Consider the following 18,402-nt stretch of genomic DNA (forward strand, 5'->3'; position numbering starts at 1 on the left):
TATTGGTTAAGATAAAATAATACTTTTAAACTTTTGTTTTGGCCGTGCCATGCGGCATGCGGGACCTTAGTTCCCCATTCAGGGATCAAACCCGTGCCGCCTGCATTGGGAATACAGAGTCTTAACCATTGGACTGCTAGGGAAGTTCCTATTAGACATTTTTAAACGTATCACTTTCCTTTTGCTTAGCACAGTGATTTATGTAGGTGGTTTAATATTTATGCTTTAAATAACAGAGGTTGGGTGGCTAGCCAGATATAGAGGTTGAAGGAGGGAAGAATTTAATACAATGGTTTAAACGTAAGGAAAGTGGTAGAGACTAGCTACTTTCAGATCAGATCAGATCAGTCGCTCAGTCGTGTCCGACTCTTTGCGACCCCATGAATCGCAGCACGCCAGGCCTCCCTGTCCATCACCAACTCCCAGAGTTCACTCAGACTCACGTCCATCGAGTCAGTGATGCCATCCAGCCATCTCATCCTCTGTCGTCCCCTTCTCCTCCTGCCCCCAATCCCTCCCAGCATCAGAGTCTTTTCCAATGAGTCAATTCTTCGCATGAGGTGCCCAAAGTACTGGAGTTTCAGCTTCAGCATCAGTCCTTCCAGTGAACACCCAGGACTGATCTCCTTCAGAATGGACTGGTTGGATCTCCTTGCAGTCCAAGGGACTCTCAAGAGTCTTCTCCAACACCACAGTTCGAAAGCATCGATTCTTCTGCGTTCAGCCTTCTTCACAGTCCAACTCTCACATCCATACATGACCACAGGAAAAACCATAGCCTTGACTAGACAAACCTTTGTTGGCAAAGGAATGTCTCTGCTTTTGAATATGCTATCTAGGTTGGTCATAACTTTCCTTCCAAGGAGTAAGCGTCTTTTAATTTCATGGCTGCAGTCACCATCTGCAGTGATTTTGGAGCCCAGAAAAATAAAGTCTGACATCTATTTCCCCATCTATTTCCCATGAAGTGGTGGGACCGGATGCCATGATCTTCGTTTTCTGAATGTTGAGCTTTAAGCCAACTTTTTCACTCTCCACTTTCACTTTCATCAAGAGGCTTTTTAGTTCCTCTTCACTTTCTGCCATAAGAGTGGCGTCATCTGCATATCTGAGGTTATTGATATTTCTCCCGGCAATCTTGATTCCAGCTTGTGTTTCTTCCAGCCCAGCGTTTCTCATGATGTACTCTGCATATAAGTTAAATAAACAGGGTGACAATATACAGCCTTGACGTACTCCTTTTCCTATTTGGAACCAGTCCGTTGTTCCATGTCCAGTTCTAACTGTTGCTTCCTGACCTGCATACAAATTTCTCAAGAGGCAGATCAGGTGGTCTGGTATTCTCATCTCTTTCAGAATTTTCCACAGTTTATTGTGATCCACACAGTCAAAGGCTTTGGCATAGTCAATAAAGCAGAAATAGATGTTTTTCTGGAACTCTCTTGCTTTTTCCATGATCCAGCTAGCTACTTCAGGAGGTGGTAAATTCATGCTGATTTCATTTGTGAAATATCTATATGTAGAGATAACTACTAGCTGGAATTTGAAAAATTATATCAAAAGATAAGACATTATAATTGAGATAGTAGTTAAAAATTAAGTCACTAGTGGAAAGTATGTAACACAGAAAAATAGAGACAGGAAATCTTGGAAAATAAGTTGTCATAGGAGTTAAGGGAGTAAAGGGTAAATGGACTATCAGCAGTGACATGCTTTTTGTAGACAGGTTAATGAGAATGAGGATTAAGGTAGGCCTTTGGATATGACAAAATTCTGAACACAGATTTTCTTCTGCTAACTTTATTCCAAGTTTGAAGAGGTTAAAAGTCATTTAGACAACATATCTGTACTTTTCGTTTGAGAAATTTGTCTATTAACAAGAGTGATGAAAATGGGATGGAACCTTTAGGAATGAGTAGGATAAAGTAAAAAATTCTTTGAAAGATATGTGGGGTCCATTCATCTTGAAGGCAATAGAGAAGATAGCTTTAATTTTATCTAAATTTTTTGCTTTAATTGCATTTCCCTCATTTATTGGCTGTGGCCTTTTAAACAGTTATTTTATTTCTCTGGACCTCAGTTTTCTTGGTGCAAAATGAGGATAATATTTACCTTTCAAGATTATTATGAGAATTAGATATAATAATACATGAAAGGGCTTCCCAGGTGGCATGGTGGTAAAGAATCTGCCTGCCAAGCAGGAGATGTGGGTTTGATCCTTGGGTTGGGAGGATCCCCTGGAGAAGAAAATGGCAGCCCACTGAGGTATCCTTGGCAGGGTGATCCCATAGACAGAAGAGCCTTGTAGGCTACAGTCCATGGGATCGCAAAGAGTCAGACATGACTTAGTGACTAAAGAGCAACAGTATATGAAATTGCCAGCAAGGACCTGATCTATAGAAGATACTTTTCAATAATGTATAGCTGTTAATTTCTATCATTAAAAATAAGCCATGCTGCTGCTGCTGCTGCTGCTAAGTAGCTTCAGTCGTGTCTGACTCTGTGCGACCCCAGAGACAGCAGCCCACCAGGCTCCCCCGTCCCTGGGATTCTCCAGGCAAGACACTGGAGTGGGTTGCCATTTCCTTCTCCAATGCATGAAAGTGAAAAGTGAAAGTGAAGTCATTCAGTCGTGTCCGACTCCCAGCAACCCCATGGACTTCAGCCTACCAGGCTCCTCCGTCCATGGGATCTTCCAGGCAAGAGTACTGGAGTGCGGTGCCATCGCCTTCTTTTTATTAATTTATTCAGTAGATATTTATTTTAGGGTGTTGGTACTCAGTCTTTTAGTATACCAATACCCTCTTTCAATGTCATGAAATTCCTTGGAAACTAAATGATGATAGCTGGTAGTATTGAAATTGGAGCTGTGAACTGGTCTTGGACTCATGGATTAGAAACCGTTTTTATGAAGTGTATAGGTGTATTGCAGAACCTTTGGGTTCCTTTTTTGTTTTCTTTCAGATAAACTAGCAAACTGTTGGTAAGAACAGAGTGGGAATTTTATGTTGCCATACTGTTATATTTGGACAAAACAATGTTTTATCAACCTGTGTAAACCTTATATATTAAAGAGGACTGGAAGTCAAACACACTAGGAACTTTTCTTGTGGCTAGTAAATGAAAGAGGTTTGAATTTTGTGTGGCAATTAACAAAAATAATGAAAATTCGGACAAAAGAAATGACTTTGCATTTTGGTGTTTCATGAAACTAGAAATGCTATAAAATAATTAAATATAAATAACATAGTTAACACTTTAAAAATTAACTGATGTGCTGATTTTGGATATTTAGGCTTTATGTTACAAAGTCTGTGCAGTTTACAAACATATTTTGACTTTTACTGTGCTAGATGCTATGCCCCGTAAGAACTGAAGTGAGATTACTCTCTGCCCTTAGAGAATTTACAACTGTTACCACTGTAAATGTAAGAATGAGCCATATAGGTTTAATTAGTTATAAAAGAACATTTGTTATCAGCTGCATGTTACTGTCAGAACAGGATCCTTAGGTAAGGAAGACGCTGATTTAATCTGTCAGATTTATTCTGTCCCAGCCCAGAAATGCAGCTATATGATTTCTCAAGGGCATTCAGTGTAAGTTAAATTACAGTATTGGTGGCTGTGACTTACGGGAATGCAGTTTTGCTTGTTATTGCTAAATAAATCACTTCTTGAAATTGTCATAGTCTTCCTTTCCATAGTTTTTGTGTCTTTATGTAATTATAAATTTTAGGTACTTTGATCAAGACAAGCCAAAGATGTTGGTTATGATCTAATAACATTACATTCTGTGATATAAAAATATTTTTCAAATATAGCCTCATGTATTAAATATCTGTTACTCTGTAACAAACTACCTAAAACTACTGAAACAATAAGAAACATTTATTATCTTTCTGTGTGTAAAGAGTTTGGAAGCAGCTTAACTGGGTGATTCTGGCTCAGGATATTTTGTGAGGTTGTGGTCAAGATGTCAGTCAGGGCTGCAGCCATCTCAAGGCTTGCCGGGGACTGGATCCGATTCTAGAATAGCTCACTCACGTGGTTCACAAATTTGTGCTGACTTTTTTTAGGAGGTCTCAGTTCCTTACCGCTTGGATCTCTCCATAGGGGTGCTTCAGTTTCTTCATGACTGGCTTTTTCTAGAGTGGGGAATCGAAGAAAGAGCAAGGTGAATGCTGCAGTGCCTTTTATGACCTAACCGTGGGAGTAGTATTCTGTCATGTATGCAGTATTCCATTGGCTGCACGCTCGTGCATGCATGCTCAGTTGTGTCAGTCGTGTCCAACTCTTTGCAACCCCATGGACTGTAGCCCACCAGGCTCCTCTGTCCAAGGGGATTCTCCAGGCAAGAATACTGGAGTGGGTAGCCATTCCCTTTTCCAGAGGATCTTCCTGACCCAGGGATCAAATCTGCAGCTCCCATGGCTCCTGCATTGCAGGCAGATTCTTTACCGCTGAGCCAATGGAGAAGCCCCGTTGGCTATACAGGTCAGTCCTATTTAGTATGGAAGGGGATTGCACAAGAGTGTTACTACCAGGAGTTAGGAATCATTGGAGGCTATTTCAGAGGCTAGTTACTACATCTGACATAAAAATCTAATGATGTAGAAAAGTGTTGGAAATAAAAAGGAGAGTATCAGAAAATTGAGAGGCCAAAATTAGAGGTAAATTTTAGAAAATAACATTTCACTCCAAATAATGGGTAACATGTCTTTTTCTCAAAGAAACATGGATTAAAGAATGAGCAGTAAGAGTCCATTGAAATAGTTTAGGTGAGAGGATGGGAGAGAATGAAGTAAAAGAGGGGGTGGTGGCATTGACTGAATAAGATTACTAAACTTAGGAGTGCAAAGGAAGAGCATAAAAAAATGTTAACCCCCTAGGACAAGGATTTTTCTTTTCCTCATAGTATATCCCAGGTGCCTAAAACAGGCCTGGCATGTAGCAGATACACAAGTATTTACTGAAGGAGTGAGACAATAATTAAGATTGTTAATCTGTGTGATGTGGTTACTGGCAGTGACATTAACAGAAATAAAGACATGAAAAGTGTAGGCTTTGGGAAGAAAATGAATTTTAGACATTTTGTATATGTGTTAGCAGACATGTGGCTGAGGATTTAGATTAGGGAGATACCTACATAGAAATAGTAAAAACCATGTCAGTGGATATTACAGTATGTTAGGGAGGAAATGTATAAATACAGATATAGCAGGACCTACTCCAAATTGGTTCTTCCTATTATAAATTACATATATTTTATACATTTAACAAATTCATTAATACTTTAATGTTGTGACAACTTTTGTATATTGAATTGCCTTTTACCGATGGTGCTCAGTTAAGTCATGTCTCTTTGCAACCCCATAGATGGGATTTTCCAGGCAATACTGAAATGGTTGCCGTTTTCTTCTCCAGTTTGCTGATGGGATACATTTAAATTCCATGAAAATTGAGCCATGGGTAATGCTTCTAATATACTATAGGTGCCTAATAAACTATAGGATTGTTAAGCATATATGAGAATACATTAATTTTAAATTTTATTATATTAGATTATAAAGATTTCTATTTTTTTTAACTTTACAGATTATTTCTATCATCAAAAACAGAGTTCAGTTAGTTTATTTGTATTTGGGGATAGAAATAAAGGTAAATTAGATAGTCATTCTTTGTACAGGACTCTTGAGAATGCCCAGTGCCCTCTTCTGAGTTTTATAATTTGATTTATAGAACTGTTCCTAGCACTTTAGTATCAGGAAAATATGACTGATTTCTGGATAGTGAGACAAACCAGGTCAAATGTAACTGACTTGCACATTATTCACAGACTACTCAGTATTTCTGGTGAAGAGATTAAAAGGGGAATATAGGGAATTTCATTCTGTCAGATCTCTCCACCATGACCCGCCCATCTTGGGTTGCCCCACGGGCATGGCTTAGTTTAATTGAGTTAGACAAGGCTGTGGTCCTAGTGTAATAAGATTGACTAGTTTTCTGTGAGTATGGTTTCAGTGTGTCTGCCCTTTGATGCCCTCTTGCAACACCTACCATCTTACTTGGGTTTCTCTTACCTTGGGCATGGGGTATCTCTTCACGGCTGCTCCAGCAAAGCGCAGCCGCTGCTCCTTACCTTGGACGAGGGGTATCTCCTCACTGCCGCCCCTCCTGACCTTCAACGTGGGATAGCTCCTCTAGGCCCTCCTGCGCCTGCGCAGCCACGGCTCCTTGGACGTGGGGTTGGTCCTCCCGGCTGGATCATGAAAAAGGCAAGAGAGTTCCAGAAAAACATCTATTTCTGCTTTATTGACTATGCCAAAGCCTTTGACTGTGTGGATCACAATAAACTGTGGAAAATTCTGAAAGAGATGGGAATACCAGACCACCTGATCCACCTCTAGAGAAATTTGTATGCAGGTCAGGATGCAACAGTTAGAACTGGACATGGAACAACGGACTGGTTCCAAATAGGAAAAGGAGTACGTCAAGGCTGTATATTGTCACACACATTTAACTTATATGCAGAGTACATCATGAGAAACGCTGGGCTGGAAGAAACACAAGCTGGAATCAAGATTGCCGGGAGAAATATCAATAACCTCAGATATGCAGATGACACCACCCTTACGGCAAAAAGTGAAGAGGAACCAAAAAGCCTCTTGATAAAAGTGAAAGAGGAGAGTGAAAAAGTTGGCTTAAAGCTCAACATTCAGAAAACGAAGATCATGGCATCCAGTCCCATCACTTCATGGGAAATAGATGGGGAAACATTGGAAACAGTGTCAGACTTTATTTTTCTGGGCTCCAAAATCACTGCAGATGGTGACTGCAGCCATGAAATTAAAAGACGCTTACTCCTTGGAAGGAAAGTTATGACCAACCTAGATTGCATATTCAAAAGCAGAGACATTCCTTTGCCAACAAAGGTTTGTCTAGTCAAGGCTATGGTTTTTCCTGTGGTCATGTATGGATGTGAGAGTTGGACTGTGAAGAAGGCTGAGCGCAGAAGAATAGATGCTTTTGAACTGTGGTGTTGGAGAAGACTCTTGAGAGTCCCTTGGACTGCAAGGAGATCCAACCAGTCCATTCTGAAGGAGATCAGCCCTGGGATTTCTTTGGAAGGAAAGATGCTAAAGCTGAAACTCCAGTACTTTGGGCACCTCATGCGAAGAATTGACTCATTGGAAAAGTCTCTGATGCTGGGAGGGATTGGGGGCAGGAGGAGAAGGGGACGACAGAGGATGAGATGGCTGGATGGCATCACTGACTCGATGGACGTGAGTCTGGGTGAACTCCGGGAGTTGGTGATGGACAGGGAGGCCTGGCGTGCTGCGATTCATGGGGTCACAAAGAGTCGGCCACGACTGATCAACTGAACTGAACTGAACTGATGGGGGATTTCCTGGTAGTTGAGTGGTTAAGAATCCACCTTCCAATGCAGGGGACGTGGATTCAATCCCTGGTCGGGCAACTAAAATCTCATATGCCACGGGGCAACTAAGCCCACATGCTGCAATGAAGAGCTCCTGTGGCCATAAATAAGTGATAAAAAGAAAGGGAATACAAAAAGAAGATAAGAGATAATTGGAGAGTGTTTCTGGGGTGTGTAGGTCAGGCATAGTGTACATATTTTTAAGTATATATCAAAATTATAGTCAGTGCCATTTGAAAAAATCTTATGTAAATTTTATTGAATTATTAAGCTCTGTTAACAGGGATAATGCTTCCTTTAAAGGTTTATAACAAATATTCCTTGCCCTTTCTCTTCAAATGCCTGTGTTTATTTTATTGTTCATTAATCCAGTAATTGGATTCCAGTGTGCTTGCTTTGGATGTTGAAGCATATGTGAAAAATATAAATTAGATATTTTGTTAATGAAGATGATAATATTTATGGTATGTCATGTGCGAGGCTAATAGCAAGTTGACTCAGTAGGAGTCTTTCAACCCTCAATACTCATTGAAAGGACTGATGCTGAAGCTGATGCTCCAATACTTTGGCCACCTAATGTGAAGAGCTGGCTCATTAGAAAAGACCCTATGCTGGGAAGGATTGGGGGCAGGAGGAGAAGGGGACGACAGAGGATGAGATGGTTGGATGGCATCACCGACTCAGTGGACCTGAACTTGGGCAAACTCCAGGAGATGGTGATGAACAGGGAAACCTGGCGTGCTGCAGTCCATGGTGTTGGAAAGAGTCGGACACGACTGGAGACTGAAGAACAACAAGGAATCTTTCTAGCTTCTGATCCTTGTTCTATGAAATGGTCTGTGAAACCCATGGGTTGGGAAAGGAGATCAGAGATGATCTTTGTTGTTTAGTTGCTAAGTCATGTCCAACTCTTTTGCGACCCCATGGACTGTAGCCCACCAGGCTTCTCTTTCCATGGGATTTCCCAGATAATACTGGAGTGGGTTGCCATTTCCTTCTCCAGGGCATATTCCCAACTCAGGGATTGAACCCATGTATCCTGCATTGGCAAGTAGATTCTTTACCACTAAGCCACCAGGGAAGTCCAGTGATGATCTACTGTGGGTTATTAAAAATTAACAACATAAGAAGCTTGTATTGGCAGTATTATTGAACTATACCCTATTTTGTACAATAGATATATTGTGGAAAGTTTAAGCAATAAAATTAGGAGTCCTTGTTGTTTATAGTGTACATAGGTCAATCCTAATCTCCCAATTTGTCCCGCTCTCTCCTTCTCCCGCGCCCCCCCACCCTGTGTCCATATGTCTGTTCTCATATATACTACCGTGTGTAAGATGGGTAGCTAGTGAGAACCTGCTGTATGGTACAGGAAGCTCAGCTTGGTGTTCTGTGGGATGGGATGGTGGGGCGGGAGGGAGGTCCTTGAGGGAGGGGATATAAGTGTACATATAGCTGATTCACTTCATTGTACAGCAGAAACTAACACAACATTGTAAAATAATTATACTCCAGTAAAACAAAATAAAAGTAAAATATGTGCAGGAAAAAATACAGTGTATATAGATTGAGACTGCATATGTCCTCTTAGGAAACTGTAGGTTTCTTATAAGAATTAAAAACTCTGTGTATTCATGTCAGCAATCATCAGAAAATATAATAGGAGGATATTCTAAATCATCTACTTGACCATCTTATAACCTAGATGCCAGGAGATTGCAGTGTCTCTGTTTATGCTTGTTTGGTCATGTTGGCTCCAAGTAGTGTTATACTACTTTGTGAAGAGTTAATTAAGAACTGAGGCATTTCTAATGCGTAAATGATGTAGTCATGTCTAGCAGGTGGATGGCCAAATGATGCGATAGCCCACTGTATAACATAAGTTTTGTGGTAGTTCACATTCTGTTAGCTAACATTCTTTGAGCATCTTCTGGGTTCCAGGCACTTATCAAAATACTCCTCATGTATAATAATATATATGATATTATTCAATAATAATGAATCATAATTAATGTAAGGATTTGTGTTTTAAGTTTTTAATTTGTACAGTAGACCTGTGAGGTATGTGTAATTACTAGTCCTGTTTTACAGATGAGGGTACTGGAGTATAGAGAAGTTAATTTTTTACATAGCTAATAAGTGGTAGAGTTGGTTTTCATACATATTACCTGACTCCATAGCCTCTAGCCACTGACTATACTGCCTCCTGATAGATAGCTGACTGTACTGCCTCATAGTAGATCCCATCTGACATAGTCATCTGGGCATTCCAAACTCAGAATAGGCAAAATGGCATTGTATTCATGTTACCAATTCAGATTTTAATTCAGCAAACATCTTGTTTCCTGTCATGTTAATGTTGATTTAATAATACTGGTTTTGTGATTGTGTTTGGATTTAATTTGTAAGATTTTACTGTCATATGTATTGTTATAAACACTAAGAGTTTTATCCTAGTTTGTATATATTTCAATAATATTATAACGAAGATAATAACACTATAACAAAAATTGCAATAACATTATGACATAAAGAGAAGGCTGAACACTGCAGAATTGATGCTTTTGAGCCATGGTGTTGGAGAAGACTCTTGAGAGTCCCTTGGACTGCAAGGAGATCCAACCAGTCAATCCTAAAGGAAATCAATCCTGGATATTAATTACAAAGAAAGACTGATGCTGAAGCGCCAAGACTTTAGCCACCTGATGGAAAGATCCGACTCACTGGAAAAGACCTTGATGCTGAGAAAGATTGAAGGCAAGGGGAGAAGGGGACGGCAGAGGATGAGATGGTTGGATGGCATCAATGACTCAATGGACATGAATTTGAGCAAGCTCTGGGAGGCAGTGAAGGACAGGGAAAACCTGGTGTGCTGCAGTCCTTGGGGTCGCAAAGAGTCACACATGACTGAATGGCTGAACAACATAACAAAAATAACTTCATACTCAGAGATTACAGTAGAGATGCTATGTAAGGATTGCTTTGGATCTTTTTCTTTTGGCTGTACCACACAGCTTGTGGGATCTTAGTTCCCCGACCAGGAATCACATCCGTGCCCTTCTCAGTGATCAGAGAAGTCTTTTGTGATGCAAATGAATACATATTGATTTTAGTTATTATACAGATTCAGAATTTTATATAATGTATTGGATTTCCTTAAACTAAAACAGCATGAATGAGGAAACTCAATTTTGTTGTTTTGTGTATTTGGATGCACTTCTCCTAACTCAGCTGAGTCATGTAATAGACAGTCATGGGAACTAATATAGACAATACACTGTAGGATTTTCCCCAGGTGGTTTCCCAAATGGGGGCTCTTCTCTAGTCACAGTCAGGGGATGGTGTCCTATTTATAGAGTCCTCTAAAGTCTATTACTGTCAAAAACATAGAAGGTCTCTTATTCAGAAGAAAACTGAAGTAGTAAGAAGCAAAAAGAATTATCCTTGATTTTACTGAGAGTTGTCTTGATTTAAATGAAACTATGATTTAGTTTATAATCAAAATGAAGACTATCTTAATCTTTGTCTTTATAAAATTTAATCTTTTTAAACCTTAATTTGGTAAATTTTCCTTTTGCAAATTTAATTCATTTGCATTACATATCAGAGATTTTACTTACTGTGCTTTTTCAGTGTGCTAATAAGAAACCCTTTTGAATTCAAGAGCTATGTATTGAGTTCCTACTGCATACAAGCTTTTCTGCTAGTCATTGGTGGTTTATTTACTTACTGATAACATCATCTGATTTAGGTACATATGCCTATCATACTTAAGAAGTAGAAAAACTTCAGTTAGGTGTTTGAGTCTCTGATATTATCTGGTTCCATGGTAGTACATGAGTTTGAGCAAGCTCCGGGAGTTGGTGATGGACAGGGAAGCCTGGTGTGCTGCAGGCCATGGGGTCACAGAGTTGGACACGAATGAGCTACTGAACAGAACTGAGGGTAGTTTTATTCTCTGAAGTTTCTCTGGCTGGATTTTTTTGTTTCTTTCCTCTTGAAATTTTCTACTTCTGGAAATTTATTCTACTCTAAGCAATGTACACATTTACACTCTTAAAATATTCCATGGAAGAACTATAGCATAACTACCACTGTAAAGTTGTATAGGACTTTTAATATATAATTCCAGTCTGTGACCTGAAATACTTTCTGATGTTTGATAAAATCTTCTAATTTCTTTTTTAGACTGGAAATTAGTAGTTCCTGGGACATCTGAAATTATTTTTTAAAAAAGTGATTATATATATCTTTTTCTTAAAAGAAGTTCTAGATCTTTGTTATATTCACTTAGGGCTTTTGTGTATTGTCAGACTTGCTTAGGGGTTAGTCATGGAACTGATATATTGGTCACTAACTTAAAATAAGGGTAAATCCTTTTGGGAAGAATGTGATTTAACTGGAGTAGACTACCTTGGAGGTTTATTTCTTCTTTTTTGGTTTTTATATGCTTGAATGCTGTAGGCCAGTGATTCTGGGGAGGGGTGATTTTTGTCCTCTGGGGCGTTTGGTACTGTCTGGAGACATTTTTGGTTGGTTGTTGCTGGTATCTAGTGAATCTCTAGATACAAAAGGGGGAAAAAAAAAACACTCTAGATACAAAAAACAAATAAAGAATTATCTAGCCCCAAATGTCAATTTTACTGAGGTTGAGGGATGCTGGAGGCCAATTTGTGACTCACCAGTGGTGGTTTTTTTTTTTTTTTTTTTGGTCTAGAGTGTTCATGATTTTTCATTCTTTTCCAAATTCCCTTTAATTTTTAAAGTATATATATATTAGCCCTCATCTTAAAGATGGGACAGTACTGAATATGAAAGGATAGTATTTGGGTTTTAGCTTATTAAAGTTAATCAAAGTATTTTACTAAATTCTCAATTTGGGGGACCCTGTGTAGTCATTGTCTGGATATTGAAAAAAAAGTAATAATTCAGCTGAAAATGCTTTTACTGTGAAGATTATTCATGATTTGATGTATTTCTTTTCTTACTTTCTAATAGGCTTTTAAGGATATGCTGTATTCAGCTCAGGACCAGGCACCTTCTGTGGAAGGTAAGATGCATTAATCCCTACATTTAACCACATACAACTTCTTTTTAAGAAGAGATATTTTAAACCAAATAGTATAAAACTAATATAACTTACCCTACTATACAGATCTTTTTTGGCTTTTGTAATATATATTATGATTACTTTATGTTTCAGTGAAATTTTTATTGTTTAGCTCACATTTACTTTATGATGGATCTCTTATGTCCTTACATCACCTTAGCATTGTGAATCACAGATACTGGTTTAAAGTTCTTAAGTGCCATGCTGCCTCCCCCCAGCAATGTGTTCTTATGTCTGTTTTTCTTATCTGTTCATCCATCCATCCATCATTCAGTGAATCCTTAGTTCATAACTAGTCTGGGTACCAAAGCCTTTTGTTTCTATTTATGTCATGTCTTTAGACTGAGACTAGTGAAACAAGACGTATCTACTCTGTGTGTGTGTACATAGATATAAGCATGTATATGTATGCATGTGCACAGCTTGGCAGTCGTAAAGTGACTGACCTAAGCATAGTGGTTATCTTTCTAATTATCTTTATTGATCCTTCCTTTTCTGTTACCTCAGCTTCTGCTCACCAGTTCACTCTTTATGGGTTTAACCATTGATAGGTTTGAGGAGTTGTAAGTTAAAGTTGTAGTTCTTATGTCAGTAAATAGGAGCTAATTCAACAACTATTTGAGGGAGTGTTCCTTCTGAGGCCGGATATTCTTTTAAAATTTTGTATCATATTTCCATGAGAGATGAATATGAAGTTTATTAAAACTATAGATCTGTAATTAAAAATCTGATTGTCTTTAATGACATAGACATGTATATCTTTCTAACCATTCTGAATTCAAAGTGTGCTTCCTTCAGAATCTCAAAATCTTTACCAGGATACTGACACCTGGGTATTAGTTTTATAATATGTCACTAAATTTTGGATTATATTTAATACATTTAATATAATTAATGTGTTCTCTACTATTTAACTGAAGACAAATATTTAGTTCTTTATTGGGTTATTATCTCTTATGTGTCTTGAAGAGTACCACCTCAAAAGAGTTTAAGAATATGAGAAAAATGAAATTATGTGGAAGTTAAGGTGATTTCCTCACCCTGTGTAACTTGCTTTAGTAGTGGTTCTTTTAACTTTATTCTAATTGGGCTACTTCTCCTTAATTTTTTTTTTTTTTTAAGTTTTACCATCTGGTTTGTAACAAAGATATTCTGAAGTGTGTTGAACGTTATAATGTTCTTTATTCATCCTTCCATGCTAGGTCATGTTGCTAGTAAATCTCATACACTGTCAGCTGTTTTTGGAGGAAAAACTAAATTCTGTCAAAGTATGCTAAAATTGACAAATATTTACAGTTAATAGCTTTTTATCTCATTGTCCAGAGACATGAACTTCATTGGACCCTGTTATAAAGGGAGTATTGTAGGCTGATTATGCACATGTATGTGCTGTCTTCATAGGGGAAATATTTTGAACTTATTCATTCTTTCAATTCTCAGATAAACACTAAAGTCATGTAGTTTTTATTTTCTTAACAGGAATTTTTCTTTTTAGACACACTGAAGAATTGAAAGTAGTTTAAGGAAACATTATCTTATATAGTATTGAGGTTAGAAAATGTTATTAAAGGGACTCAATTTTGTCTCTCATTTGCATTGTGATACTGTATTAATTTATTCTCTTTTATACAGTGTTTAAATTATAATCATTTCTGTTATTCCTTTATTCTTGCTACTGAGATCATATTTCTAGATTTTTATTTAGCAGTTATCTGTAAAGTAATGCATCATCAACAGATTTATCACAGAGTCCAAGATAGGGCTTTCAACTTTTAACATTTTTCTCAGGCCAAATAAAATAGGATATGGGGAGTGTAACTCAGGCACTGATAGTTTTACTGTCTCTCTAGGTAATTCTAATATATAGCCAAAGTCAAGAACCCTTGCCATAAATAATCTTAAAGAATTTTAGGTCAGTATTGTTAATGCTAAGTTTTTTTAGATAATAACTAGTCAGTAGGTTAATCGATTTCTTAAGTTCATTGGTAGTTTGATTATTCTATTAGCATCAATAGGATGTTTATTTTTTAAATGTTTATTGCATTGAGTTGAGTATAAGTAATAGCTGTACTGATTATTTACATATATTAAATAGTTATAACTTAATATTGTTATTAGAATTAAAGAATTATTTTTACTACTTAAGATGAGTCAGTGCAATAAGTGGCATATTCATATTTTCACAGTACTTTTGTTTAAGATGGAATGGGTTTCTAATTATAGTGAAAGAAAAATAACTTGAAATGGATTCTTAAAGAGTGAAGTGGTTTATCTGATAGAAGTATATTAGATAAAAGGCACAGTATATGAAAGCTTTTGTTTGATAAGAATTTGTTCACTATTTTTTACACTAGTGGATCATTTTCTTCTAATTTTTAGATAGTGCTTTTTTTCTAATATCACAGATAAGGTGGCTTTTTTCCCATATAAAAGTAAATCAACCAAACAAAATTAATTTCAATGTATTAAGAAATCAAAGCATGTTTACTTTAAAGTTGCTTTTATTATTCAAATAAATAAACATTTAGATTATTTTTCTTGGTTATTTTGCTTTATTCATCCTTTGAGAGTTAATTTCATGAATCATTATACGTTGATTCGTGAAAAATAAAGTGTCTCTACTTTTATTTAAAACAAATGTGTTACAAAAAAACAACAAATAAATATTTTGTGGTTGTAACTAGGAGATTCTCATATTCTGAAGGAAAATATTTAAAATGCTAAAAGACTTATTCTCAGGTATTCCTTATCAATTCATATCTAATCTCTTTTGATATGTGTTAATATCATTGCCTGCTCTTCCGTGTAATTTGTTAGTTTTGGTAGGCATTCACATTTGGAAATATGTGACCAAGAAGATGGCTTAAAATTCTTTGTTAAAACTTACACATTACTTTGCCAACAAAGGTTTGTCTAGTCAAGGCTATGGTTTTTCCTGTGGTCATGTATGGATGTGAGAGTTGGACTGTGAAGAAGGCTGAGCGCCGAAGAATCGATGCATTTGAACTGTGGTGTTGGAGAAGACTCTTGAGAGTCCCTTGGACTGCAAGGAGATCCATCCAGTCCATTCTGAAGGAGATCAGCCCTGGGATTTCTTTGGAAGGAAAGATGCTAAAGCTGAAACTCCAATACTTTGGCCACCTCATGCGAAGAGTTGACTCATTGGAAAAGACTCTGATGCTGGGAGGGATTGGGGGCAGGAGGAGAAGGGGACGACAGAGGATGAGATGGCTGGATGGCATCACTGACTCGATGGACATGAGTCTGAGTGAACTCCAGGAGTTGGTGATGGACAGGGAGGCCTGGCGTGCTGCGATTCATGGGGTCGCAAAGAGTCGGACACGACTGAGCAACTGATCTGATCTGACACAGTGTAATGATTTTAAAATAAGGACATAATTAAGAATTTTACTGTTTATTTTATCTTTTTTCTGCAGGAAGAATTGTAGAACATATGTGACAGTAAAATGAGGATTTATTTTATGTGGAGGGGCAGACACGCACTTAGAACCTTTAAATTCAACCTTTAATGAAGTAATGTTTTGAGGAACTTTCAGAAATAGATGCTAAAACCCTTTAAACTATATTGTGCTTTTTATAATTCCTGCTGTCAGTGAGGTATTTGGGACAGATTAAATTAAGCTGCAAACGGAAAGTCCCAACGTCAGTGAATCAGTAGTATCTTAATAATCAGGATTGTTTTGAGGCAAGACAGTTTATTATGGATATGACAACAGAACTTCTAATTGTGGTACCCATTTAACATAATCAAATTTTGTCAAATTTTTTGGTTTGGCCACAAATTTTTGGTCACCCTGTTCTTGGGTAAATAGTCACACCTGTATCGGGAAAATTTCCTCCTTCAGGATAATTTTGATACTTATGACTTACACACTTCATATAATTTGTATACTAAATTTGTTTTGGTTTATACTGAGTTATTTTCACGTAAAGCTTCAAACTTTATTTTGCCATCATCTTTTTAAAATATAGTATCTTTGTTAAGAAGCATTAATGTTTTCTATTCTTGTGATGGAAAAATATGAGAATCTGACAGTCAGGCTATGTCACAGAATTAAAAATCGACATTTCTAATTGAAAGGAACTTTTAAAAGATCATTTTGCTTCATCATCATTTTAGATTTATGCGATCTGAGACCATGTTAAGTTTGCATGACTCAGGAAGAACAATCAGGATTACTGATGCTATAGGTGACAACCAAAGGAGAATTCAAGAGATTAAACTAGTATTGAAACATAAAAATAGTTTTTTATATTTACTTTATATTTTTATCCAAATGGTGTCTTTGAATTCAAACATTTTTAATCAGGCATTTCCTTGAGTCTTTGTATTTTTAAAAGAAGCATTATCTAGTTTGAATAGTACTGAACTATTAGACTTATTGGGCAGAAACTAATTGTCTTTCCAGAAATCTGTACAAAGTTTTTTATTACTCCAAATAATTCCTAGAAGTATTGGGAAAGGTGTATAAAATTAGATAAAATCATTAGATAGCAGTAGTTATAAAGGTTAGAATAAGGGGGAAATAAAGATAGAATTGTAAGAGAAAACTCCAGTAAATTTTTATTTATTTATTTATTTATGGCTGAGCTGGTCTTCGTTGCTGCACTCAGGCTTTCTCGATTGGCAAGTGGAGGCTACTCTCTAGTTTTGGAAAATGTGCTTCTCATTATGTTGGCTTCTCTTGTTGTAGAGCACAGACTCTAGAGCCAAGGGCTTCAGTGGTTGGGGCTTATCGTCTCTAGAGTCCTGGCTCAGTAGTTGTGGTTCACAGGCTTAATTGCCCTGCGGCATGTGGAAGCTTCCTGGACCAGGGATTGAACCCATGCCCCCTGCATTGGCAGGTAGTTTCTTAACCACCCGTATCTCCCTGAACCACAAGGGAAGTCCTCCAGTAAATTTAATATATACAATAGATACCATAAAGATCCTGGAAGGAAAAGAACATCAAATAAAATTAAGGAAATCTGAGTAAACTATGGACTTTAGTTAATAATGTATCATTATTGGCTCATTAATTCTGACAAATGTACCATACTCATCATGTAAGATGTTAATAACAGGAAAACTGGAGAGTGGGGGGCAGTAAATGTACAAGTTTTGTAACTTTTGTACAACTTTTCTGTAAATATAAACCTATTCTAAAATGAAGAGTTTATTTAAAAAAATAAAAAGATGCTATAAGATTTATACAGTTTTCCAGAAGCTAATTGTAAGTTCAACCCTGACTTTGCTGGAGTTCAGAAGGTAGAGGTGAGCATGATTAATTTCAGAATTAATTCATAAGGTAAATTTATACCAGTTCCTCAGAAAAAGATCGGTTTTTACTAAACATGAGATTAAAGAGAAGTCCTTCCTTCGGATCTTCAGGAAGAGTATTTTCTTTGGTGTGCTAGATTGTATCCCCAACAGCTATTTTACAGAAAGCATGGCAGTAAGTTTCATGAGACAGCCTCTTAGAATCCAAGGGTATGATGTAAACATTTATTACTCTGACCTACAAGGCCCTAAATAATCTGATCCTGTGTCTGTAACCACACCATTTTCCCCCTTCTTTACTAGGTTCCAGTCCTATTGCCTTTTCTATACCTAAATCAGCCCAAGCTTGTTCTTACAATAGGGCCTTAGCTCTTGCTCTGTGTTGAGAATGACTAGATCATTTCATAGCTGTGTCCTTCAAGAGACCTTCTGAATAGTCAGTCTTATTAGCCCCTCAGTCACTTTTTTACATCACCCTATTTTATTTATTTTTGCATTCAGTTCTTTGATATCTTGTGTTTTTTTCATTGATTTATTAGTTTTCTTGAGATAGTATATTAAAAGACACTTTCT

The 18,402-nt window shown here is 37.2% G+C and overlaps 1 protein-coding gene across 1 annotated transcript in view; it reads left to right on the forward strand.

Annotated features, from left to right (window-relative positions):
• Window positions 1–18,402, forward strand: part of XPR1 (xenotropic and polytropic retrovirus receptor 1) — a 208,150-nt gene that overhangs the window by 18,340 nt on the left and 171,408 nt on the right. The window contains exon 2 of the mRNA XM_027565490.1: window positions 12,437–12,488. Coding sequence (XP_027421291.1) covers window positions 12,437–12,488 — 52 coding nt within the window. The remainder of the gene's footprint in view (window positions 1–12,436; window positions 12,489–18,402) is intronic.

The sequence above is a fragment of the Bos indicus x Bos taurus genome, chromosome 16 (genome assembly GCF_003369695.1).
Source record: "Bos indicus x Bos taurus breed Angus x Brahman F1 hybrid chromosome 16, Bos_hybrid_MaternalHap_v2.0, whole genome shotgun sequence".
In the NCBI taxonomy this organism is placed as follows: domain Eukaryota; kingdom Metazoa; phylum Chordata; class Mammalia; order Artiodactyla; family Bovidae; genus Bos; species Bos indicus x Bos taurus.